The sequence below is a fragment of the Cetorhinus maximus genome, chromosome 3 (assembly GCF_964194155.1).
Source record: "Cetorhinus maximus chromosome 3, sCetMax3.hap1.1, whole genome shotgun sequence".
NCBI lineage: Eukaryota > Metazoa > Chordata > Chondrichthyes > Lamniformes > Cetorhinidae > Cetorhinus > Cetorhinus maximus.
Window position 1 is genome coordinate 102,563,515 of NC_135881.1, and position 25,699 is coordinate 102,589,213.

At 42.3% G+C, this 25,699-nt stretch overlaps 1 protein-coding gene across 1 annotated transcript in view; it reads left to right on the forward strand.

The window, feature by feature from the left end:
• Positions 1–25,699, forward strand: part of slc25a13 (solute carrier family 25 member 13) — a 403,392-nt gene that overhangs the window by 257,742 nt on the left and 119,951 nt on the right. Inside the window, exons 8-14 of the mRNA XM_078535669.1 lie at positions 2,232–2,378; positions 4,242–4,380; positions 4,990–5,083; positions 6,794–6,872; positions 11,818–11,846; positions 22,731–22,795; positions 23,183–23,341. Coding sequence (XP_078391795.1) covers positions 2,232–2,378; positions 4,242–4,380; positions 4,990–5,083; positions 6,794–6,872; positions 11,818–11,846; positions 22,731–22,795; positions 23,183–23,341 — 712 coding nt within the window. The remainder of the gene's footprint in view (positions 1–2,231; positions 2,379–4,241; positions 4,381–4,989; positions 5,084–6,793; positions 6,873–11,817; positions 11,847–22,730; positions 22,796–23,182; positions 23,342–25,699) is intronic.

A 25,699-nucleotide genomic window follows, 5' to 3' on the forward strand; every position in this document is an offset into this window, starting at 1 on the left:
TGATGATCCTTCTAGTATATCTTCCTTCCTAACAGCTGTGATTGTTTTTTTAACCAATATTGTGACCCCCCTCCTTTTTTATCTCCCTCTCTATCCCATTTGAAAACCCTGTAACCAAGAATATTGATATGTCACTGCTGTCCTTTTAGCCATGTTCCTAATATCGATGATATCGTACGTCCAAGTGTCTATCTGTGTCCTCATCTCATCTGCCCAGACTGCTTGTGTTGAAGTATAAACTATTAATCACTTAGCGAATCCTTTGTCTATTTTCTATCCTCTTCCATATTCACTTACTGTTTTCCAAATTCCATTTCCAGGTTTGCTTTTCTCCTTCTGAATTTTCACTCAGGTTCCCATTCCCCTGCCAAGCTAGTTTAAGCCCTCCCCAACAGCACTTGCAAACCTCATCGCAATGATATTGGTCCCAGGCCTGTTGAGGTGCAACCCTTCTGGCTTGTACAGGTGCACCTCCCTGAAATGTGACCCTAGTGCTCCAGGAATCTAAAACCCTTCCTTCTGTAACATCCCCCCAGCCACACAGTCATCTACACCATCCTCATATTTCTGTTCTATGTGTGGCACTGGGAGTAATCCAAGGATTACCACCTTTGAAATCATGCCTTTTAATTTCTTTCCCAGTTTCCTAAAAACGGCTTGCAGGACCTCATCCCTCTTTCTGCTTATGTTGTTGGTACCAATGTGGACCATGTTGGCCGGCATGAACACAATGGGCCGAAGGGCCTATTTCTGTGCTGTATAACTCCATGAGTCATGACCTCTGGCTGCTCAAACTCTCCCTCAGACTGTTCTGCAGTTGCTCAGTGACATCCTTGACCCTGGCACAAGGGAAGTGATATGCCATCCTGGAATCAAGTTTGCAACCACAGAGACACCTGTCTGTTACCCTAACTATTGAATCCCCTAACACTATTGCTTGCTGTCCTTCCTCCTCCCTGACCATACAGCTGAATCACCTACGGTGCTGTGGACTTTCCCCTGGCTGTATTCTCCAGAGGAACAGTCATCCTTACCAGTATTCAGAATGGAACACCAGTTAGAGAGCAGGATGTGCTCAGGGGACTCCTGCACCACTTGCCTGGTAGCCCTTGCCTGACTGACGGTTTCCTCTCTGCCTGCACACTCTCAAGCTGCGGGATGACTCCCCACCCCCTCCCCCATATCCCCCAGAAATGTGCTATCGGCATGGTTGTCAGCCTCGTGGATGCATTTTCGTGACACCAGCTATGGTACCTCCAAAACCCAGTACTCGGGCTGCCCCAGCTAACAACATTTTTTGCACATGTAGTTGCCCGGGACATGAGAAACATCCTGGAGTTCCCATATGGCACAGGATGTATGTTTGATGGACTGAGATTCAATGTAAATTAGAAACAATAGGACTGTATGTGGTGCACTTCTCCTACTTCCCTTGTCCTCATCATTGCTTCCTTAACAACTATGCATTTTTTGTTAAAAACTCATCCTTATCTCTTATCCTAAAGTAAGTTTATCCATCATTGAAAATTTAATTGTTTTGAAACCTTATAATTGCCTGTCAAGGACCTCTTTAAATGATTATTAAATTATGGAGTATGTTGCTTATATAATATATCTGATGCTTATCAGTTTATGTACTATTAGCACCTTGTAACTCTTCTTTGTCATCTTACCATTATAATATGGAGAGAATTTCTAATGGTCTGCACTATACAGTACAGTTCAAAGACAGGCAGACCAAAAAATCTGATAAGCACAATCAGTAGAATGTGTGAGTTTGCTGTTTGAATCACTGAAGAAATTGCACAATCAACTCACTGAGGTTAAGACTGGAACTGCACCAGAGAGTTGGTAACGCTTAAGCCACAAACATGAATTGCTTTCTTGTTCAGTCTTGGTCTTAAATACTTGCACAGAATGTGAGCGATGAATTTTATAACATTGGCCTATCAGACTTTAGGGTATTGTCATCTGAGAATCTGTGCTTTATATATAGAAGTTTAAATGGAGTATAAAGCTAACTGTCAAGTGCATGGTTTAGGGAAATTGACTGTCAATACTCTTGTATAATTTATCCAAATACTACTGTGGTCTGGCCTAATTTGGTGAAAGACCAGTCCTTGTTACAGTTGATTCTAATTTCACCCTGTTACCTCACTTGATGGACAAAATGGAAATAAGCATCAAAATTTTCAAACGTATTGATTCAAATTTATTTCTTAAATTTGCAGGAGCTACAGCAGGAACATGCAAGACAGGCTTTTATGCAGAGAGATAAAGATAAGAGTGGCAGCATTTCTGTCATCGATTTCAAGGATCTCATGGTCACTATTCGCCCACACATGCTAACCCAATTTGTGGAACAATCCTTAGTAACAGTAAGTTGCATAATTATATTGAACACATGGGCTGCATTTTCCGGTCGGCGAGTGGGGGTGGGGCCCACTCGCCGACGTGTAAAATGACATGGGGTGACGTCGGGCGTGTGTCCCGATATCATTGCGCGTCATTCCGATCTTTAGTTTGACGGGCGCATACCGGAGTCAGCTACGCGCCCGCCAAGCTGTCATCGGCCACTTAAGGCCTTTAAAAAAGTAATTAACCCAATTAATGGACCTGCCCGTCCAACCTTAAGGTTGGCGGGCGGGCGAAGAGCCCAGGCAGCCTTCAGAAAAAACATGAACCCTCATCCACGGGCAGGATGAGGTTTCATGAAGGTTTTAAAATGTGTATAAAATTTTTAAATAGAAGTAATTGACATGTCCCTGCTCATGTGACAGTGTCACATGAGCGGACATGTCAGGAATATTTTTTTCTCCCTTTAATAAAGCTTTCAAACTTGAGCCGAACTGCCTGAGGCAACACTTTGTCTCAGGGAGATCTGTGTGCTATTTCGCATGCATGCACGAAAGAGCGCACTCCTGGCTCAGGGAATCCCCCCCACCACCCGCACAGGGAATGCACAGCGCTTCCGGGCGGATGTCACGCTGGGCAGGCCTTAATTGGCCTGTCCACGTAAAATGGCAGCGTGCCCCCAACTGGGGGTGCCAATTGGGAATTCGCCTGGCCACATAAGCACAATCCCCCCGACAGAGAGAAAATGCTGCCCATAGGTTTTGTGGAATGCTGAAACCAGTATAAATGGGTAAAACTACATTCATACCAAACATTACGAAATGATTATATTTTCAACAGCGATGGCCTTTGTTAACTGATTCTAGTGTTTTAAAAGAATCAAATATTATTCTATGAAAATATTTTCCACAAAAAAGGATCTTTAAAGTGCCTCTCATGAGATCAAGGGGAGAAATTTGCCTCGCACTCAAAGTGGGCAGCAAATCAGTGAGGCTGTTGCTCAGTATGTTGGTCTGAGGCCCAGGCTAAAGTTGGCATTAGGCCTCATTTCAATGGAAGCAAAGATCAGCAGATGCAAAATAGGCATCTCAATTCAGTGCATCAATTGAGGCCCAATGAGTTCTAGCCACCTCTGATGCTGAGCCAGCCCACAGGAGGGTCTTGGGGAAGAAGACCACACCGAAGTCTCAAGGGGATGAACCTGAGCCTGCAGCATCTTGCAGCAGTTTAGTGGAACCTCAGGGAGCACTCCTGCGTCTTCTAGCTGCACAATAATATAACTTAGACATAATTTTGTGGTGCTTTTTGAGCACCTTTAAGGACAACTAGTGTAGGATCCTGATTTGCATAATAAAGCAGCCTTGTGTTGGAGTGAGGGGGACTGCTCAGCCGGCATGTGTGTCAGTGGTATGGCTGAGGTTAAATCCCCAGTGATTTTCAAATCTTGGCCACTCGCATTTTGGGCATAAAACAAATGGTTAGGAGTTGAATTTCTTCCCCCTCCCACAAAACCCCATGTCAGTTGGGAGAGTTGCAACTATGTGATGCTTGTAATAATTTTCTGCTGCCTAATTTGTACTGAAAAGCTTTCAAATGCAATAACTTAAGACTATATACTATTGTAAATTATTCCCGTTATATATATGTATTTGTTTAGGTTTCCAGGAGATGGGTTGTGTTCTGCTAATAATTAGTTGTTGAAACTTTCATAGTAAACTTTTTGGGGATTGGGTCAGTCTTAACTATATAATTTAAGTTTTGTTTAATACCAAGTAATTGTGTATTACATATAAGGAGTTTTATAGAGAAGTATTTCTGATTCAAAAGATATGAATGACTTTACATGAGTAAAATTTACTATTTTTGTTTTCCTTTATTACCTGTAGGCAGCAGGAGGTTCTCCAAACCATCAAGTCAGCTTCTCCTTCTATAATGGTTTTAACTCTCTCCTTAACAACATGGAGCTCATTATAGGAGTCTACCATACCGTAGCTGGCTCCAGTAAAAATATGAAAGTTGGTAAAGGTTAGAAGGATTTCTAATTATGCCTTCTGGTTATTTCCCTGGTTTAGAGGTGGGGAGGGTGAGGGAAAAGATATGCATATGCTGCTTTGTAAAAATCAGTCACTGATTGCCCATCTCAATCTGTGACACATCTTTTGATTACTGCATCCCAGCTCTGTACACCTTTGTTGCTTTTTACTTTTATTTCCATGTCCATCAAGTTTAAGCAAGTAAGTAAGCCAGAGTCAGATACATGGGGATCTTAAAGGCTGTACCAGACTAGGCTAACATCCAAATTGGCACTCTATATAAGCAGCTTTATAGTGCGGATTAAGTATTCTGTAACTCATGCTACAGTACAGTAAGCTGCTCTACATGCTTGGACTGAGATCGTAATCAGCCTTATCTGACCACTTTTACTGCTTGTTCGTACTGCAGTAAAAAGGCTTCATTAGTTAGACATATTGGGACTTCTGCATGCAAATTTCCACATGCCCTCATTGCACTGATCCACATTTGATTAATACCTTATGTCTAGTAATAGAAGATACATAGATACATCTTCAAGCAGTATAGTCCTTTCCTAATGTTAAATAATGAAGCAATATAGTACATTATTTTTTGCTTTAGAGGAATTTACTCTTGCTGCCCAGGAACTTGGTGAAGTGACACCTATGGAAATTGATATTTTGTTTCGGTTATCGGACATCTACCAGCCACGTGGGTGAGTTGGATGCCACAACACACTGTATTTGTATTTTTTTAAATATGTTCATATTTGGAAGTTAAATAGAATACAGTTAGAATGTGTTCATATACAGAGCATGGACAATGCTTGATGATAATATACCTCCACTTACAACTACCAAATCTTATGCATTTCACCAAAAGTTTAAGTAAATTTTTTAGACCACACAGACTGTGCTTGATATATAGCTGTGGTATATTTAGGACTAGAAGGGCTTGAGGCCATGTACTTCAACGGTTTTAATTTATTGTCTATTTAAATTAGTCAATTACTTAAGATATTTATTTAGGGTATATTGAGTTGTAATGTTGTCAAATTTATGCTTCTGACATAAAAACTTTGAGTTTAATGGTGATACGCTGTGAAATGTGTTAATTATTGATGGTTAGATAATCATGAGTATTTTCCATATTTATAATGTCACAGAAGACTTATGAAATGTGAATAATTTAATATCAGGCCTATATTAAGGTTTGAATTTCTAGGGCAATGTATCCTAACCCCTCTCTCCATCCCTTTGGTGTTGATCTTAAAAGTTATCACCAGTAATTTCTGCAGAGGTTCTACGATCATCTGCTAGAACTTTGGCAGAAACCCCAAACCCACCAAACCCATTTTATTCACACTGTCACACATTTCTGTGAAAACCAAGGCAGTGTACTCATTTGGCATCTCCAATAGTCCTTTATCCTCCATTTTCTTTTACATCTCTAATTGGTCCTAACGTTTAACTATTATTTTACTTATATAACTTATAAAAGCCTTTACTATTTCCCTTTATAATCCGTCAGTCTTTCTTCAAATTTTCTCTTAGCATTTCTAATCAATGTTGATTCCCTCCACAAGTTTTAGGCTTTTTCGCTGTTATTAACCTTATGGGCACAATTTTACATTTGGCGTGCGGGGGTGGGCCCAACACGCTGGAATGTAAAATGACGCGTGATGACATCGGGCGCGCGTCCCGACGTCATTGCATGTCTCGCGATATTTCGTTTGGTGGGTGCGCGCCGGAATAAGCTGCGCGCCTGCCAATAATTGAAAGGCCTATTAAGGCTATTAACGTACTAATTAACTCCAAATTTACGCTGCACGTCCAACCTAACAGCAGGTGAAAAGGCCGAGCGGCCTTTACGTTTTTTAGGAAATCTCATCCACGAGCAGGATGAGGTTTTCTAAAACTAATACTGATTATATAAGAACTTAATTTTGAAAATAAAAGCATGTCCCATCTCATGTGACACAGTCTTACGTGCCTCAGGGAGATTGAAGCGCCCTTTCGCGTGCATGCGCAAAAGAGTGCTGGACCCGACTCTCCCTCCTCAACCTGCCCGCACAGGTAGCGCTCAGCACTACCACTCGCGATCCACGCTGGGCGGGCCTTAATTGGCCTGCCCGCATGAAATCGTGGTGCCGAGCTAATCGCGGGCAGCAGTCGGCTCCGCAACCGCCCGCTCCCGCCAAGCCCGCCCAACCAATGTAAAATCCTGGCCTATATCTGCCACACTGTTGTTGTTAAGTTCTTATTTTAACTTGTTTCTCTGCTCACCCAAGGTAAATGGCACCGACTTATATACCCAAATTCATGATATGCACTCTCGGTATGCGAAGACCAGGGCTGTGAATTTGTAACATGTATACTAAGCTATTAATTCCCCTTCGTAAGACATGTAATGTTTTTCTCTATAGATATGTCACATTAGCAGACCTTAAAAGAATAGCGCCTCATGGGGAAGGAATCTTGCCCTATTACCTGAGAGAATCTACGGTGAGAGAGTTGCAAAATATTATACAGTTATGTTTTTAGAGCTTGAAACTGCGTAATGTTTATGTATTTAAACTTTGTAAGATGAAGTCTGATTGCTAACATAGTATTTAATATGGCTGTTAATAGTTTGGTATTGAACTGGTTTAGGAACAAAAATGTACATATTTATTTCTTCCCTAAACCATTCACAATGTTTTTAAATCTATGTTTCAAGTATTAGTGGTGCACTTTAGCTCTTTGGTATCTTGTTATTGCACATTCACAAATGTACTAACTTTTTCATTAATATTTTTGTAAATTCTGATTATCTGCTCTTCCAGTAACTACCTCTTTTTATTCTTTTGTGGGATGTGAGCTTTGCTGGCAAGGTCAGCATTTGTTGTCCATCCCTAATTGTCATTCACAAGGTGGTGGTGAGACACCTTCTTCAATGACTGAAGTCCAAGTGGTGTAGACACACCCATAGCACCGATAAGAAGAGAGTTCCAAGTTTTTGACCCAGTAATAGTGAAGAAACCGCTATATAGGTCCAAGTCAAGATATGTGTGATTTGGAGGGGATCTTGCAGGTAGTGGTGTTCCCATGCTTGTGCAGCTCTTGTCCTTCTACATGGTAGAGGTCTTGAGTTTGGAAGGGATGTTGAAGGAGCCTTAGAGAGTTCCTGCAGTCTACTTCATTAATGATACGCACTGCTGCCACCATGCATCAGTGGTGGAGGGAGTAAATGTTTAAAGTGGCGGATGGGGTGCAAATCAAGCGAGCTGTTTCGTCCTGAATGATGCTGAGCTCCTTGAGTACTGTTGGAGCTGTATTCATCCAGGCAAAAGGGGAGCCTTCCATCATACTCCTGACTTGTGTTTTATAGATGCTGGACAGTCTTTGGAGAGTCAGAAAGTGAGTAAAGTCAAAGAAGAGTAAAACTGGACAGACCACCCGACAACATACTAGGCATCAGAAATTACAATGGCACACCCTGCCCAGATGACCTTGCAAAGCCCTCCTTGCTAACATGAGGAGTTTGTGTCAAAATTAGAAGAGCTGTCCCACTGACTAGTCAAGCAATAGCCTGACATAGTCACATTCACTGAATCGTATATTTCAGCCAACGTCCCAGACTTGTCCATCACTATCTCCAGGTATGTCCTGTCCCACCGGCAGGAAAGTCCACCAGAGGTGGTGGCATAATGACATACAGTTGAGAGGGTGTTGCCCTGGGAAATTTCAACATTGAATCTGAGGTCCAGGAAGTCTCATGGCATCAGGTTAAACATGAGCAAAGAAACCTCCTGCTGATTACCAGTTACTGCCCTCCCTCAACTGATGCATCAGCACTCCTACAAATTGAACACCACTTGGAAGAAGCACTAAGGATAGCAAGAGCACAGAATGCACTCTGCGTGGGGGATTTCAGTGGCCATCACCAAGAGTGGCTTAGTAGCATCACTAGTGACTAAGCTGGCCGAATCCTGCAGGACATATTCCACATTCTTGCTTCTGTTAGTGTGAGTGTTTTTCTCCTGGGTCGCTGTTGAGCTTCGTCTTACTACATCTTTCTCTTCAGGATCTGAGTAGCAAGTTCAAGTGGCTTCCTTTCCAAGGATATTAAGATACTGCGGCTTCGCCTTGTGGTTCCCTGGTCTGTCTCGACCCTGTATGATCTCAGTTGTAGTGTTCTTCATATTGTTGTGCCTTCTCTTTGTTGGTCTCATATCTTTACTCTTCCTCCAGGCTTTAGCACTAGTAACTCATGTGCTCTGTGCCTGCTACAAGCCTACTTGTTACTCTATTCCTCATGCTGTTTTAAACTCTTGTGGTCGTTCAAGGTGATATTGGGTTTAAGTTTCTATGTCAGAGATGCAAGTTGTAACTCAGATGGTAAGAAACCATTTTGTAGTGGTGAGGTTCAATAACTCAGAAGAGCTAGATTAAGGTCTTCATTGTTCTTCATCAATCCTTTGATGGTTCGTACACCTCTCTCAGCTTCTCCATTAGCCTGAGGATAATGAGGTGAACTGGTTACGTGAATGAATCCATATTCCTTTGCAAAATTTTGGAATAACCCATTAGCAAATTATGGACCATTGCCTGACACTATGATGCCCTGAACGCCATGTGTTGCATACATTTTCTTCACTGATTGGATGACTTATTGTGCTGTGATGCTGTGCAATCTGCTTACTTCAATCCATCTTGAGTGGTAATCATTGACAATAAGGAATGTTTTCCCCTTAAAATCTAATAAGTCCATTCCCAGACGCCCCACAGCCTTGATGGAAAAGTAGAAGATATTAATGGTTCTTTTTCCACTTGGCTGTTTACTGCACACATAATACAATTAGAAATCATTTTTTGTATAGAACGAATAATGTCTGGCCACCAGACTGATTGTTGGGCTCTAGCTTGATATTTTGCTATCCTAAGTGACTTTGGGGAAGTCTTTGAAGAATATCAAGCCAAAGTGCTCTCGATGTGACTATTCCCTCACTGAAGACTAGTAAATCATCAATGACTGTGGAGTGCTTGTGCTGTTTGAAGTTGTATTGAATTACTGGGGATATAGCCTGGCCATCCTTCTAGACAATATTCTCTTATCTGGAGACACTCGTCGTTTTGCTGCTGTGCTTGTTTTATCTCCAGCAACTTTTTTGCAATAGATGTTGAATAATTAGGAATGTATATGCTTCCAACTCCTCGATGAAGTGTAAATCCTCCTGCTTTTCCTCCTGATGGTACCCTCAACAGTGTGTCATTTGAAACTTCCCTTGAACAAAATCTGTTATGGAGTTATATCTCATTAATCTTAATCTGAATTTCTGGATTCTGGGCAGCAGTTTTACAATTTCTTTCATGTTCAGGAGAGTGACTGGTAGCTTGTGGTCTGTTTCAATTTTGAACTGCAATGCCATCACATAGTCTCAGAATTTTTGCATGCTCACATTGCTGCCAATGCTTCTTTCGCGATAGTGGCATAACTTTGTTCAGTTTCCAATGACCTTGAGGTTGAGTAAACTGTTCTACATTTACCATCTCTGGACTCGAAATAATACTGCTCCTAGACCTGTAGATCTGCTGCTACTATGGTCAGTAACTCTGGGTTGTAATGTGCCAAAATTTCAGAAGAGATTAAAAGTTGTTTAATCTTTTCAAAAGCATTTTGCTGGTCCACAATCCAGCACCACTGTTGACCCTGCCTCAAAAAATGTTTCAAAGACTCATTGACTTCTGCCAAATTTGGTAGTAACTTGCCAACTTGGTTAACTATACTGAGGGATCTTCGAAGCTCATTATGTTCCTGGGTTGTGGGAATTCCCTACTTACACTTGCGTTGTGTGTATCAACTGTGATTTCAGTGGCTTGTATTTTGTGACCTAGAAACTTGGTCATAGATTTGGTGAACTCATAATTTTCATTCAATGTTAGGCCTGCATTCTGTAAGACTCGCCCTGTGTTCGAGGTCTAGACGAGGCTCTTTGGTTATTCTCCCAAAATAAGCTGCTGGAGATTGTAGCTTGTTAAAACCTTACTCTTTATTTACAGCTACTATATACATATTGGACCTCTGGAACTTCTGCTGCCCACCAGATCTCTGTGACTCAATCATATGATGTTGCATCATTATTACATTAGCATCATGTGCTTCTGATGTTAACCCATTACTCTACAGAAGTCGGATGTTTGCAGATGATTGCACAATGGTCAGTACCATTCACAACTCTTCAGATACTGAAGCAAACTGTGTCCATATGCAGCAAGACCTGGACAACATTCCACCTTAGGCTGTTAAGTGACAAGTGACACACGCGACACACAAATGCCACGCAATGACTATGTCCAACAAGAGAGATTCTAACCATCCCCCCCTTGATAGTCAATGGTATCACTATTGCTGGATCCCCGACAATCAATATCCTGGGGGTTACCATTGACCAGAAGCTAGACCAGCCATATAAATACTGTAGCTACAAGAGCAGATCAGAGGCTGGGAATTCAGTGGTGAGTAACTCATCTCCTGACTCCCAGAAGCTTGCCCACCATCTACAAGGCACCAGCCAGGAGTGTGATGGAATACTCTTTCTCCACTTGCCTGGATGAGTGCGTCTCAAACAACACTTAAGAAGTTTGACACCATCCAGGACAAAGCAGCCTGCTTGATTGGTACCCTATTCACCACCCTAAACATTCACTCCCTCCAACACCGGTGCACAGTGTGTTCTATATAATGATGCACTGCAGCAACTCACCAGGTCTCCTTTGAAAGCATCACAACATCCAACATCTGGAAGGACAAGGGCAGCAAATGGGTGAGAACACCACCACCTGCAAGTTCCCCTCCAAGCCACGTACTATCCTGACTTGGAACTATATTGCCGTTTCTTCGCTGTCACTGGGTCAAAATCCTGGAGCTCCCTTCCTAACAGCACTGTGAGTGTACTTTCCACCACATGGACTACAACAGTTCAAGAAGGCAGCTCACCACCACCACCAACTCGAGGCAGTTAGAGATCAGCAACAAATTCTGGCCTTGCCAGTAATGCCCAAATCACATGAAAGAATAAAATAAAAGATGCATTTGTCTATGACAGTTATCAGTAGCAGTGACCACCTCACAGTCCTTTTGGAAATGTAGTCCCATCTTCACGTTGAGTATACTGTCCATTGTGTTGTGTGGCACTACCACCGTGCCAAATGAGATAGCTTGAGAACAGATTTAGCAGCTCAAAACTGGGCTTCCATTTGGTGCTTTGGGCAATCAGGAGCAGTAGAATTGTATTCAACCACCATATGCAATTTTATGTCCCAGCATATCCCTCACTCTATCATTATCATCAATCCATGGGATCAATGTTGGTTCAATGAGTATTGCAGGAAAGCAGTGCTATGCGTACCTATAAATGACTTGACACTTGGTGAAGCTACGACACAGAATTCCATACATGCTAAACAGCGGAAGCAGCTTGCGATAGACGGAGCTCAGTGACCCCACAACCAATGGATTAGATCAAAGCTCTACATACAGCCCTGCCACATCCAGTCGTGAATGGTGGTGGACAATTAAACAACTGACGGGAGGATGAGCCACCACAAATATCCCCATCCTCAGTGATTGGGGAACTCAGCACATCAGCGCAAAAGACAAGGCTGAAGCATTTGCAACTATCTCCAGCCAGAAGTGCCAGGTGGATTATCCATCTCGGCCTCCTCCTGTAGTCCACAGCATCACTGGTGCCAGTCTTCAGCCAATTTGATCCACTCCACGTTATATCAAGAAATGGCTGAAGGCACTGGACACATCAAGGACTATGGACCTTGACATCGCCCAGAGGTAATACTAAAGACTTGTGTTCATGAACAAGCCTTGCCTGTAGCCAAGTTGTTCCAGTACAGCTACAACATTGGCATCTACCTGACAATGTGTAAAATTGCCCAGGAAAGTCTTGTCCACAAAAAGCAGGACAAGTCCAACCTGGCCAATTGCCACCCAATCAGTCCATAGTGTCCTTGATAATGCTATCAAATGGCACTTCCTGCTCACTGATGGTCAGTTCGGGTCCTCTAGGCCCACTCGGCTCCAGACCTCATTACAGATTTGATCCGTATATGGGCATAAAGCTGAATTCAAGAGGTGAGGTGAGAATGACTGCCCTCAGATGTTAGTGAGTAGGACTTTGCAGGTAGATTGGGCAGGGTGTGCCTTTGTCATTTCCGGTGTCTAGTTTGATGCCCACTGGTCGATTTGGATTCTTTTAACTTTTCTGTACCAGTTTGATATAGCTGAGTGGCTTGCTAGGCCATTTCAGAGAGCAGTTAAGAGTCAACCACATTGCTGTGTATCTGAAGTTACATGTAGCCAGACCGGGTAAGGACAGCAGATTTCCTTTCCTAAATGACATTAATGAACCATATGGTGTTTTACAACAGTCCGGTAGCTTCATGGATCATCATTATTGAGACCAGCATATATATTATTCCAGACTTATTAACTAATTGAGTTTAAATTCCACATGGTCTCCAGAGTAGTAGTCTGGGCCTCTGAATTATTAGTCCAGTAACATTTTAATGATGAGAGGAATGAGAGCTGAGGGGAAGAAAAATGTTTTGAGAAACAATTTTCATGCAAAATCCACTTCATCTGATGTGAAAGTAAGTGGTTGTACAATTCAAGTGGAGGGCTCAAGAACAGCCTGCATTTATATTATGCTTTTAATGTAGGAAAACTTTCTAAGGTAATTAACAGCAGAGTAATCACACAATGTGTAGGGAGGAACTTCTTGCGTTTTGGGCCCAGTTTGCTGAAAACTTAGATGCCAATCTTGAGATGAAGGGATCTCAGATTGCATAAGCAGCTGGAACTGAAAAAATGTATAGTTCTGAGAGTGTTGTAGAGATGGAAGAGGTTACAGAAATTGTGTGTGGCCATGGGGGGATTTAAACACAGGTTTTTGAAACAGGTCATTTGATGGAATAACTATGATGCTGCATCCTGTTTTAAGATAAAAAATCATTTCATGGAACCTTTGTGGATTCAGGTCTAATGACACAGGCAAGGTATATGACAAGGTATGACCAAGCAAGGGTTGAGGTTGCTGCCTTTCCCAATGCAACATATTCACATCAGTCCTCCCTTCCACTCAAGTGGCTTTTCAGCAGCCTGATAGCTGTCAGGGCAAAGCCACTGCCATGCAAGAGAGGTGCAGCAGCCTCAAACATGACTGGAGAGATGGAACAGGCAGATATGACATTGATTGATGAGAAGTGCGATGAGATAAGCACATTTAAAATTAAAAGGGGATGTATTGAATAAACTAAACAAACTCAAAGCCCCTGGTCCAGATGGATTGCATCCACGTATTTTAAAAGATTCTAGGGAAGAGATAGCAGAGGCATTATTTCTCAAATTTAATAATAGAAAAAGGTGTAGTTCCAGAGGACTGGCGGATAACTATTGCAATTCATATATTTAAGAAAAAGGACAGAAATGTCCAGAGAATTATAGACCTTAACATCAGTGGTAGGAAAAATAATGGAACTCCTACTAAAGGAGAGGATAGAAGAACATCTAGAAATGAGGAATATAATAATGAATAATGAGTATGGATTTCAAAAGGGAAAATCTTGCTTGACCAACCTTATTGAATTTTGAGATGAGGTAACAGAGTGAATAAACAACGGTAATGCATTAGATTTAATTTATCTGGATTTTCAAAAGGCCTTCAATAAGGTGCTCCATAATCGACGAATAAGGTCAGAGAATGTGAAGTCAGTGGACAAGTGGCAGAATGGATTGCTAGCTGGCTTCAAGACAGAAAGCAGAGAGTGGGAGTCAAGGGTAGTTATTCAGGGTGTCAGAAGGTGTGAAGAGGTATTCCACAAGGATCAGTTCTGGAACCACTGCTGTTCACAATTTACATTCACAATTTGGTCTTTGGGATCAAAAACAAAATCTAAATTGGGGATGACATCAAATTGGGGGATAGTCAATACTGACGAGGACTGCAACAAATGACAAGATGAAATTAATTAACTTACAGAATGGGCAAATAATTGGCACACGAAGTTCAACACAGATAAATATGAGGTAGTACGTTTTGGTCGGAAGAATAGGGAGACCACTTATTACTTGGCAGGTGCAAGTCTAGGTGAGGTAGAGGAACAAAGGGATCTTGAAGTACAGATACATCAATCACAGATTAGCAAGGCCATAAAAAAAGTAAACCATGCACTAGGCTTTTTTTCTAGAGGGATAGAAGAAAATAGGGAAGTTATGCTAAACCTGTAGCATACCTTAGTTGGATCACACTTAGAATACTGTGTACAGTTTTGATTGCCATATATGAAGGATATAGATGCACTGGAGAGGTTGCAGAGAAGATTTGTAAGCATGATACCAGAAATGCGTGGCTGTACATAACGGGAAAGGATTGACAGGCTGAGGTCTCTTTTCTCTTGAAAGAAGAAGGGGGTGACCTGATAGAGGTCTTTAAAATTATGAAACGGTTTGAGAGAGTGCATACAGAGCTAATGTTGCTTCTTGTGGGGAAGAACATAACTAGAGGCCATCTACATAAGATAGCCACCAACAAATCCAAAGGGAATTTAGAAGAAACTTCTTAACCCAAAGAGTGATAAGAAGGTGGAACTCGCTACCACAGTATGTGATTATAGTAAATAGATGAGGAACAATGGGAGGAGGCTCAAGTGGAGCTTAAACGCTGGCATGTACTGGTGGCCAGTTTCTGAGCCATATATCCTAAGAAATCCTGTGGCTATCTGATGTCCATTCTGCAATAGTAGGATCTGGTTCATGCAGGGCTAATGCGGGACTGAGTACAGTACTACCTACACAGTGATGTAAGAAAGCACATGACCCAGACTCAGGGTCGTTCTAGAGATGGACAGAGATGTCTAAAGGCCTAGGATGGAGTCAGCTCCATACCTGCACCCGCTACTGTATATATTTATATAGTTATGACTTTTTAATAAAGTCTTGCTGTTAGTATACTCAAATGAAGCCTACTTCATGGAGTCTGAAGCAGGATTCTTCATGGTGGCAGCATCCAGATCTAAAACCCTTATGCTCAGGATCAGATTCAAAAACAATCCATTACCCTTTGGCAACACAACGGCTTGAGCAGCAGAATGGCAGAACAGCAAAACAAACTCAATGAGACTAGGCTAAATTACAAGAAAACTCAAGACAATGTACTTGAGTTTCGCTACAAAAAGAAAAACCTGTTGAAAGATCTTCACATGCTACAAGGATGCCTCAGGTCCAAGTTTGTCCCTTGGAACATTACAAAGTGAGACAAAATTAATTTAATGCCACTCTGAAAGAACTGGCGACTCGGTTTTCAGAGTCAGGAATGTTCACTATTCTGGGAGGAAACTAAGAGGTACAAGCATGAGACTGCTGCACTGAAGGAAACACTTATACATTTGGAACGAACCTTGGAAAAACATTCCATTCCCAAAGAGATATATGAAGAGATGAAAATCCAGAACATGGAATGCCAAACAAAGGTAGAAGTTCTCAATAAAGAGTGTGAGGTCTTTCAAAAACAATTCACAGAAGCTCAATTACAGAATGTGACCTTGAAAGGTAGCACAGAGGAATTACACTTTGCTAAGGAAAAACTGATCAGTGGAGAGAATACAACATGGAGTAGCAAACAGATCTTTGAGCTGATGTACATTGTTTGGAATCAGCCTTTCTCTCTCTGAGCAGGGATGCCTGCGTAGCCCTAGATCCCCTCCAGACGGCAGAAGATGTCAAGACTACCACTGTCTTGAATAGCACGGCCCTGCGTCCTCAAACACCAAAGAGTATTCAGACTCTGATTTCACATGCGACCTCTCTTCTCTTTTTTGCGGAGTAGGTTTGTCCATTATCATTCCAGGTACTGGAAAGACCCCAGTGGTCAGACCAACCTACCACACACAAGATTACCATGGCACCTCCAGTGGAAGTGGTGCCAGAGAAGGATCAACAGTCTGAGGAACATCTACCTCTAACTACGAGGATGGTACAGTTGGTAGACACACCAACCACTGTGCACACACGACAACTTCCAGCCAGTGTGCCAGAACCATAAGTGATGATGGAACCTTGTAGCAGTCTTGCACCACCAACAACAAAAACAGAGGTTAGCATGCTACTCAATGTTATTCTTGCCACAAGAATGCCCTTCCTCAGCCTCAAAGAGCTTCCCGATGGCCCAAATGGAAAAAGAAGAAGAAAAGGCACTGCCTAGCAGATGAATACCATTTTGGCCTACCCTGCAAGAACCGGTCAAGAGTAACAACAACCATGCACCACCAAACCAGCCAGACCAACCAGATGTGGTTTAACATCGAGTAATGGAAGAAACGATGAAACCATAGCCAGGTGCCAGTCCAACTTCCAAGCCAAAAACAAGAACCAGATTCACCAGAGCCTACCACTCTCTCAACAGAATGGCAAATGATATTTGGAAGGGTTATAAATCCTCCAGAATGCCTGAACCTCTAACTTCAAGGACTTGAAGGGGAGAGATGGGGTAGCAAGAATGTTGTTAACGTTAATATTGTAATAGTAATAATATTGGAATAGCACTAAGGTTGTAACAAAAAGGTAAATGCACAAGTCTTATAACAATGTAAGGCTTGAAGTAAACTAATGTAACTCTATATCCATGGGATAAAGACTTGGGGGAAGGTGTATAGTAGGGTCTGGTACATACAGGGTTAATGCAGGACTGAGTACAGTACTCTCACGCAGTGATGTAAGAAGGCACATAACCCAGAGCCAGAATCTGTCTAGAGATGGACAGAGATGTGTAAAGAACTAGGATGGAATCAGCTCCATACCTGTACCCTCTACTGTATATATATGTATATACTCAAGACTACATAGCCTACTTCATGGTGTTTGAGGCAGGATTCTTCACATGCTGAGGCGGGTGGGGGGGGGTCATGAGCTACCTCAATTTAGGAGACTATCAGTGGCAGTGACAGAATTTTACGGCCAACCCACTGTCTCCTCTGATGGAAACATTACCAAGAAGGAACATGAGATTAGTTAGTAAAACACAACATCCATCAACTGATGGGAAGGAAAAACACTGTGGGATCAAATACTATATTCATGGAAATTTATTTTGATAAATTTTTGGCATAGTGTGTTCTCTGTGGAGAGTTATTTTGATTTCTTCATAGAGTTTAAGTGCTGTGCTGGGCACAGGTTCTTTCTTTGGAGCTGGGGTCATTGTTCAGATTATTCAGGGTTTAGAGATGGTGACAGGAGAACTGTGATGTTTGTTAGTGTATTCCACAGTATTTCAGGAAAATTGAGGAGGCAGCTTGCAAGAGGCTTGCTACTTGCCATTCTTGATCCTCTTCTGGCTCATGTTGTGTCTCTTCTTCCTCTTCTAAGGAGTCTCACTCCTGCTTCAGGATCATGCCTTTGTTAATGGCCAGATTGTGCTGCATACAGAACACAACAATGATCATGGGCATTTTTGCTGGTTAATATATCAGGATCCACTTTGCTTTGTTCAAGCACCCAAAGTACTGTTTTGGAATACTTATTGTGTAATCTGTGATAGATTTTGTGGGAGCATCTTTGCATTCACCCAGTATGAGAATTGAATTTGAGACAGAGGAATCATGAGTCAAGACAGGTGTCTCTGTTCAACCAGCAATCACCCTTCACTGGGTGACTGCACGAGATTAAGTGTTGTGTGTGCTAGCTGGGAATTTAGCACTGACATGCGTGATATTAAACTGTTGGTTATTCACAAGCTGCTTGTTGATAGAGTAGCTGCCCTTCCTGATCATATAAGCTGTGCAGTGGAGAATGATTACTTGCTTGTATGCCATCAGTGACTCCCTGAATATTTGGAAAACTGGCCAATTAATGCAAGTGCCTGCTGATTCTTGGGATTCATGGTGTTGGCAGTGAATTCCCCAGCTCTGACAGATAATGTTTTTATGACTTGCTGAATGTACCTGTGGACTGCAGACTGACTGTCCTTGTAGGTATGGCTCCCAGAGCCTCTCTGCATTATAAAGAGAGTCAGGGAGCTTTCATCTTGACAGACAAATAAATATCAACCCTGCACCAAGGCTCCAATTCAACACACTACCTTTTACAAAATTCCTGTGCACCTCCCTGGTGAACCTTAGCCTTCAGACACTGTGATCTGGATTTTAAAATGGAGATGTGATGGGGTGGGAGGAGGAGGCTGGTGTCCATTGGCACGCTGGAAACCTGGAAATCAGTGTAGTTTGTCTGCCAGTGGCATTTTAACCCAATCATTTCATTTTCCACCAATCACTGTGACTGAATATGTTGACAACCCACACGATGCGACTTCAATTTCAGTATTTAAAGGGACACTGAAAAAATGCAGTACCAAAGAGTTTGGAGTTGGGAGCCAAAGGAAAAGAAGTGGGAGGATGAAGACTAGCAGGGCAAAGGCTGTTCCTCAGTTCAGTGATGCCTTGCTGCATGGGCTGGTGGTGGCTGTGAGGAGCTGGAGGTATATACTATTCCCTAGCAAAAGGAGGAAGCTGGCTGGGAACAACAAGAAGGTATGGTTGGAGGTAGCAGAGGATGATGACAACAGGTGCATAATGCAATGCTCCTGGATGCAATGTAGGAAGTGCTTCAATTACTTAAGCAGGACAGGAAAATTGACAGCAATGGTTCATTCATTTACATCCTTATATGCATATCATCCCAACCCTTTCACTTGGCCTTCTAAGTCTACTCCAGCACATCACTGCTCACAACAACTAACCTTGCAGGTATGCCCAAACCCCTAGGCCTATGCAACTTCCTCACATCCCCATCTGCCTTTTCATGGCTGACACTCACCCCAACCCTTATGCAATTTCATGCGTCTCCTTTATAGTCATCCTCAACAAATGCTCTCCATCCGTTCAAGACATTCTGTAATTCATTCATAAGTCTTTTTTCTGTCCCTACAGGAGAACAGAGCACAGAACATGAGGGAAAACCAGAGGTGATCCTCCAGTCACCTCATAGCTAACGAATACAGAGTCTTGGTGTGCCTAACCTTCAGATTTGGGGAGATGGGAGACGGCTCTCAAGTTACTGGTGACAAAATTAAATATTAGATAATTATGTGTAAAATTTGATGTCAACAGCGAGTGAAGAATGACCATGTACATAATATTAACATGAACCTTTTGTATCTTGACAGGTACCCTTATGTCTTTTATCTGTCAACAGGCTTCCCCTCATCCTGCAGGAGTTGGTCCAGCTAGCCACTGCCACTGACTCTTCAGAGGAAGTCAATCCCTCTGATGGTGTACTATCACATGACCCTTGCACACCATGCAGTAGCCCAGATGCTTACAATTCTGCAGGACCGGTAAAACAAATAATTGAGTTTTCACCTGGTGAGTCACACATCACAGGTGAGCAAGGAGAGGATGGCATTGGTGACAGGTGTGGGGAATCCCCACTGGAGGGCGCAGGGTGCTCAAAGGTCTGTTCAGCTGGACACATGTTGTTAACTCGGGGGTCATCAAAGAACATGATACTTCAGGGCCAGCAGCAGAGAATGTGCAGACAATCCAGCTGCATTGTGCATGCTTTCAGAGAGATTAGAAGAGTCCATCTCAAGCATCAGTGGCACAATGTCAAAGGTATTTGCAATTATGTCATCACCCATGGCAAGGATGGCATGAATGGCAAGAATGGAGCATTAAAGATGGCAATTACATGAATACACGCAGACATATGCCAATGCCTTAGATACTATGCCACCTTTAATAAGATAATTAATACCCTAGCCGCAGCCATTTAACGCCCCATTGATCTGCAAAGCGTTCTCCAGCTCACTGCTAGCAGGGCACTGCAGTTGGGAAACGAAAGGGAATATGGTGAAAGGGGACATGGAAGTGGGAACTCAGCTCAAAGCATTTCCACTTCTTTTCCTCAGTAAGTACCCCACATGCTGCTTTGTGTCCTGATGGCCAAGTCTGCCCCTACACAGATGTAGGTGGAGCAGACTTTGGGGCTCTCATGGGCTCCACAATGCAGAGAACATCAGCCAAGAGCGCGTCAGCTGCCAGGGCAGGGATCTGAGCAGTCTGTCTCTATATCTGCTGAAACCACAGAGGTTGCATCAGTTAGGACCTGTGGGAAAGGGAAGAGTAAAAATTTGACACATCCGGTGGTCATATGGCATTCATTGCATCATTCCTAGGCCTCATTCCGCAGGTTTATGAGAAGTGTCATCAGGCAAGTTTTCGGTGGCTATCCCTTGTCTCTGAGTAGCCAGCCCATAACTCTGTTTCTAGGTCAGAAGACAACCGGGATGGTGGATTGCTGCAAGACAAAAGCATCAGGGCAGCTAAACAGAAATCCTACGCACACCTGCATAAATATCTTTTTGCGGCTGTACACCAGCTGCAAGTTAATGGAGTGGAAACCGTTATAGTTTCCAAATACTCCGGCATCATACAAGGGTGCCTTAACTTCCATTTGCATGCAGTCAGTGATGCCTTGCCTGTGGGAAGCCAGCCAGAGCCGTAAACCTGAATGCCCATTCATTCTGATTGGAACCATCAGAGACCAAGTTGACATAATTACTGTTTCTGGCAAAAATACAATCAATCACCTGATTTATGCATTTGTGTGCCACTGACTGCAAGATCCTGCAAATGCCTCTGAATCTTTCCAGGACAACATTCTGAGGTAAAAATGTTGAGAGCGGTGGAGACTGATGGTCACTGGTTAAGTATGATTACCAGAAGGTTGGAAATGCCTGCCATCACCTGACACAACACCCTGAGTCTCCTGAAACACTGGTGTTCGTTTGACGACAACCTCTGCCTGTAGACCCTATGTATTCCATATTGTCTGCTAAGTGTTGCATGTCTGCTGATGCCCTCCTTTCTGTGGAGCTGCAGAGCTGTGCAGCAAGCTGTTCTTGGCACAGGTCCTGGTGCTGCTGGTGATCATCTTGGTCCCCCTTTGAGGCTCAAAGTAGCACAACATAGGTGGCATCCATGCTAATGTGATAATTCAGTGCTCCAAATTGTAGATCAGACTGCTGAACCTCCAAAGTGTAGATGACACTGCTATAGTAAGTAAAGTTAACTCCCAATTGTGTGAAGTAACCTCTCAGCACAAGAACTATGAACAAACCTTTTCACACAAGCACTCAATTGCCATGCTTTCATTGACAGTTTTCAAAAAATTTGGAAAACCCATATAGCCACCTTCATCCTGCTGTAATTAAAGATTGAAAATTGAAATTGACAATTCACCTTTTTCCTAGAAGTTAGTCATACATTGCCTAATGCACCGCATTTAATTGGGGAACTTAGTGGGTTGGAGCCAGCTTCCTGACATGCTTGCATTTTTCTTGGATTTCACCCTTCTGGTACCTAAACCCACCCGTTCACCATGTTAAAATTTCTCTAAATGTTGTCGCAGGTTAGGGACAGAAAGGTGGTATCTGTACTGGTTGTCATCAAGAAGAATTTCATACTTGACTTCACCATCTTCATCCTCATAGATTAAAAATGATTGATGCACATATTCTGATGTCACGGACATATTGTTCAGAACTCCACAGATACAATATTTAAACTCAATAATACTACTGTCAAAATCAACATAAAGTAAGCAGCTCACTTGAGAAATGTGTTCTGCCTGCTCCAATGCAAAGAGTGCAGAAATGCAGCTTCCCTCTTCTTTATACCCACCTTTATTGAGGCATCCTGCATCTTACTTGCACGTGATCTGCAACCAAAAGCTGGGGCACATGCTGTTGACAGTGTCAAAATGCAATTTAAATTCAATTTAAATGGCAATGCTTGGCTCAGCATGTCGCAATTTTGAGCCAGAGGAAATAGAACTGTACAAAAATGGAAGCTTATTTCTTTGTCAATTGTGCCCGAAAATTGGATGCAAACAGAAAATTAGAAGATTAGTTTGTATCTTTTCCAAAAGTATTTTTAATATTAAACCTTTTTATGCAGTGAGGAATGGTAGAATACCCAGGTTGTTCCAATTGTGTGCTGTTCAATCTTCTAGAACAAATACAATCTGATATTTTTTGCATTACACTACTTGGTGTGGATTCTACCAGATGTCCTGAAATTGAGGGACATTTTAAACTGTTTTGTCAGTTGATTTGACTTGTTGCTTTAACAAGGATTAGGCAATAATTGTTACATTCTACATCTTTTCCTTATGTCGGAACGGATTCATTCATTTTTTGCTGTGCTGCAGTAGCTTAAGATTTGGAACTGTGATGAACTATGAAGTCACCAAGCCTTGTAGATTGTTGCCTTAACAGATTTTTGTTTTTTTTTTAAGCTGGCCACAAGTGACAAAAGTTATTTTTCTCTGATGGGACTGGCAGAGTCAGGGTACAGATTTATTCTTGGTGGAATTGCTGGAGGTTAGTTGGTATATATTTTCTTTTCCCTCTGCATAAACAATTTCTATAAAAATGTCTTCTCTACCTTCCTTTTGAGCAGATTCTTCATTGTGTTGATGGGAGACCATATCATAAGTTCCTTTATAGAAGTGCTTTTGTACCTGCCACTGATCAGAGGTGTTATTTCTGTCTCACTTGGCTCCAGACTGGCTTCAGAAGAGACAAGTTAATAATGAGTTAGAGTTACTTCTGAAAATATTTTAATTAAAATCTTTCTTTGTAAAGTTAGCAGATAAAAAGAACCTAATTGATGAGTGTGATTTCTATCGAGGGAGTAGTTTAGTGTCTTTTCCCTTGTCTCCATTGTTACAGATTTTAAAATAACTTCATTGCTGCTCTGCTCTACAGCCACAGGTGCCACTTCTGTCTATCCAATTGACCTGGTGAAAACTCGTTTGCAGAACCAACGTTCCACAGGGTCATTTGTGGAAGAGATTATGTACCGTAACAGCTATGATTGCTTCAGGAAAGTGCTGCAATATGAAGGCGTAATTGGACTTTACAGAGGTCAGTTTGTGCATTGTTCTGCAGTCAGTCAGTTCACATTATTAACAGGAAATGTGATCCTCCTGTTCTGATGTTGTTACAGAAGTAGGCAGCAGAGACTTATTAGATCAACTCTGTCACAAAATATGTCACTATTCTTATGAACTGCCCATAATTTAAACTATTAACATTTTTTTTGCTTTGCTTCTATAAAGTTTTGTTTTCATTTCATATTCATTCTGATATTTCCATTAATATTAACTTTAGAGATTGCTGAGAAAATTTTGCAAATTGTTAATTACAGCTTTCCATACATATATAATACTTCAAAAATGCTTTTTTAAATAAATCTTTGAATAGCACACTTGGCACAATTCATGTTTATTATTTCTGTTCTGTTGAATCCTTTAGTATGAAATCTATGCTAAGTACACTTGCTCCTCTGGATACCTACATTTTAAAAGTTACGCTTCTAATTTAATAGGGGATATCACTTTCAAAGTGTTTTTGAAATTTGATGTAGAAACTTGTCCCTCTGGCCAGAGATTTAGGGGGCTGTTTGGAATGGGTTTGGAAGCTGGGGGAAGAATGTAAAACTGAAAAGGATGAAGCTGGACCAGAAGTCCAACATTTTTACGTTGTTTTGTACATTTTAACAATATAGCCAACACGAAGAGTAGATTTTGCACAGCAACACAGTGAGAAGATAGTTAAGTTCCTTAACTGGCCAATTGACATCAATTTTATGGTGCATTTAGAATTTTGCTAATGGCACAGGGGAAACATAGGCCTTCTGAGTCTTGCCTGCTTAAAGGAGATGGCAAACAAGTGGGAGCTTAGTGTTGGCTCCCTGTGGCAGCCATCGAGGGAACCAGCAAACCATACAGGGGAGGGTGGAGCATTACGGACACTGGTGGTTGAAGGTAGGAGGAGGGGAAAGTGTCAACACTGGGGCGTGCTGCCAGGGTGCTATTGGTGCAGTGGCACTTGTTTAAAAGAAACAAGTGAGAGGGGAGGGACTGTCTGGATGCAAAGCTTTGCACAAGGAGAGAGGCCACTTGCCAGATGCCTCATTCGCCCAGGCTTTTGGCCCCCAATGAGGAGGAGGAGCACCAGAGAGGGAGGGGAGTCTAGTCACAGGCAGTGGAACATCAGCAGCCTCAGAGTGAACAGCCTCAGCTTGGAAATGCCAAAGAAGGGTGCAGAGAGACACATGAACAGCCTCCTTCATTCAGGAGAACCTACCCTGATGAGAGACTCCACCGTCTGAGGCTCAGCTACCTCTAGATGTCTGAGCGGGAGCTGTGCCTCTCCAGGGGAGCCATCACTGATTTATGCGCCATGTTGCAAGACGAGCTGGGACCCATGGGGTTTTGTGGACACTCAATGCCATTGGCTCTGAAGATCACCGTGGCTCTGAACTTCTAGGCCTCTTGATCTTTCTAGGGGTCCACTGGAGATATGTGTGGGATCTCGTGGTCAGCAACGCATCAGTGAATCAAGGAGGTCCCTGATGCCCTGTTTGAGTGGGTCGGCAACTATGTGCAGTACCACACTGAACTGCACAGTCAATTAGAGTGGTCCATTGCATTTGGGACCATCGCTGGATTCCTCGTAAGTGCAAGGTGTCATCAAGTGCACACCAATGGCCATCAAGGCTCCCAAAAAACATTCAGCCGTCTTCATCAAAAGGAAGGGCTTCCACTAACTCAATGTACAACTGGTATGCAACCATAGCAGAAGGATCCTTTGTCGATGTCTTGTCAATTACATTGTTAGGGTTTGTTAATATTAATTGCATTGTTAAGGGAAGCAGGTGATGGGCATTTGAAACCATATAAATAGGGAATAACTGGGACACTGGGTGTGGGCGAGGAGTGTTGACACTGGATAAAGCCAGTAAACGATCTCAGCAAGGAAAGGCTCTGAGCCTTAGTTTTGACTTGATTAACTGGCTTGAATCCTAATAAATATTGGTAGCAGAGGATGTCTGGCCTAAAGTTGAAGATTGGAAAATAAGATACCTTTTCAGATAAAGGATTGCAATTGGAATTACTTGGAGAAGAATGGCTGAAACCAGGTGTAAAGTATCAGGGTATGATTTTCCACCGTTGTTCTGTGAAGCTGAACCTTATGACTAATGAAAGAATGAAGAGGTTATACGGTCACAGGTTATGCCCTTACCAAAGTAAAAGCAAGGTATGGCCTTGGCACTTTCGCTTCCCAACAGAAGCAGAATCAGGTGCAAAGTATTTTCGGAGCTAGAGGCTCATCATTTGGACTAACCAGATAATCTCTTAAAATTTATGGACGACATTTATAAGAAAGATGATCTGTTAAATACATTGGAGGTATGGTCAGACTTTGACAAATTTAGAA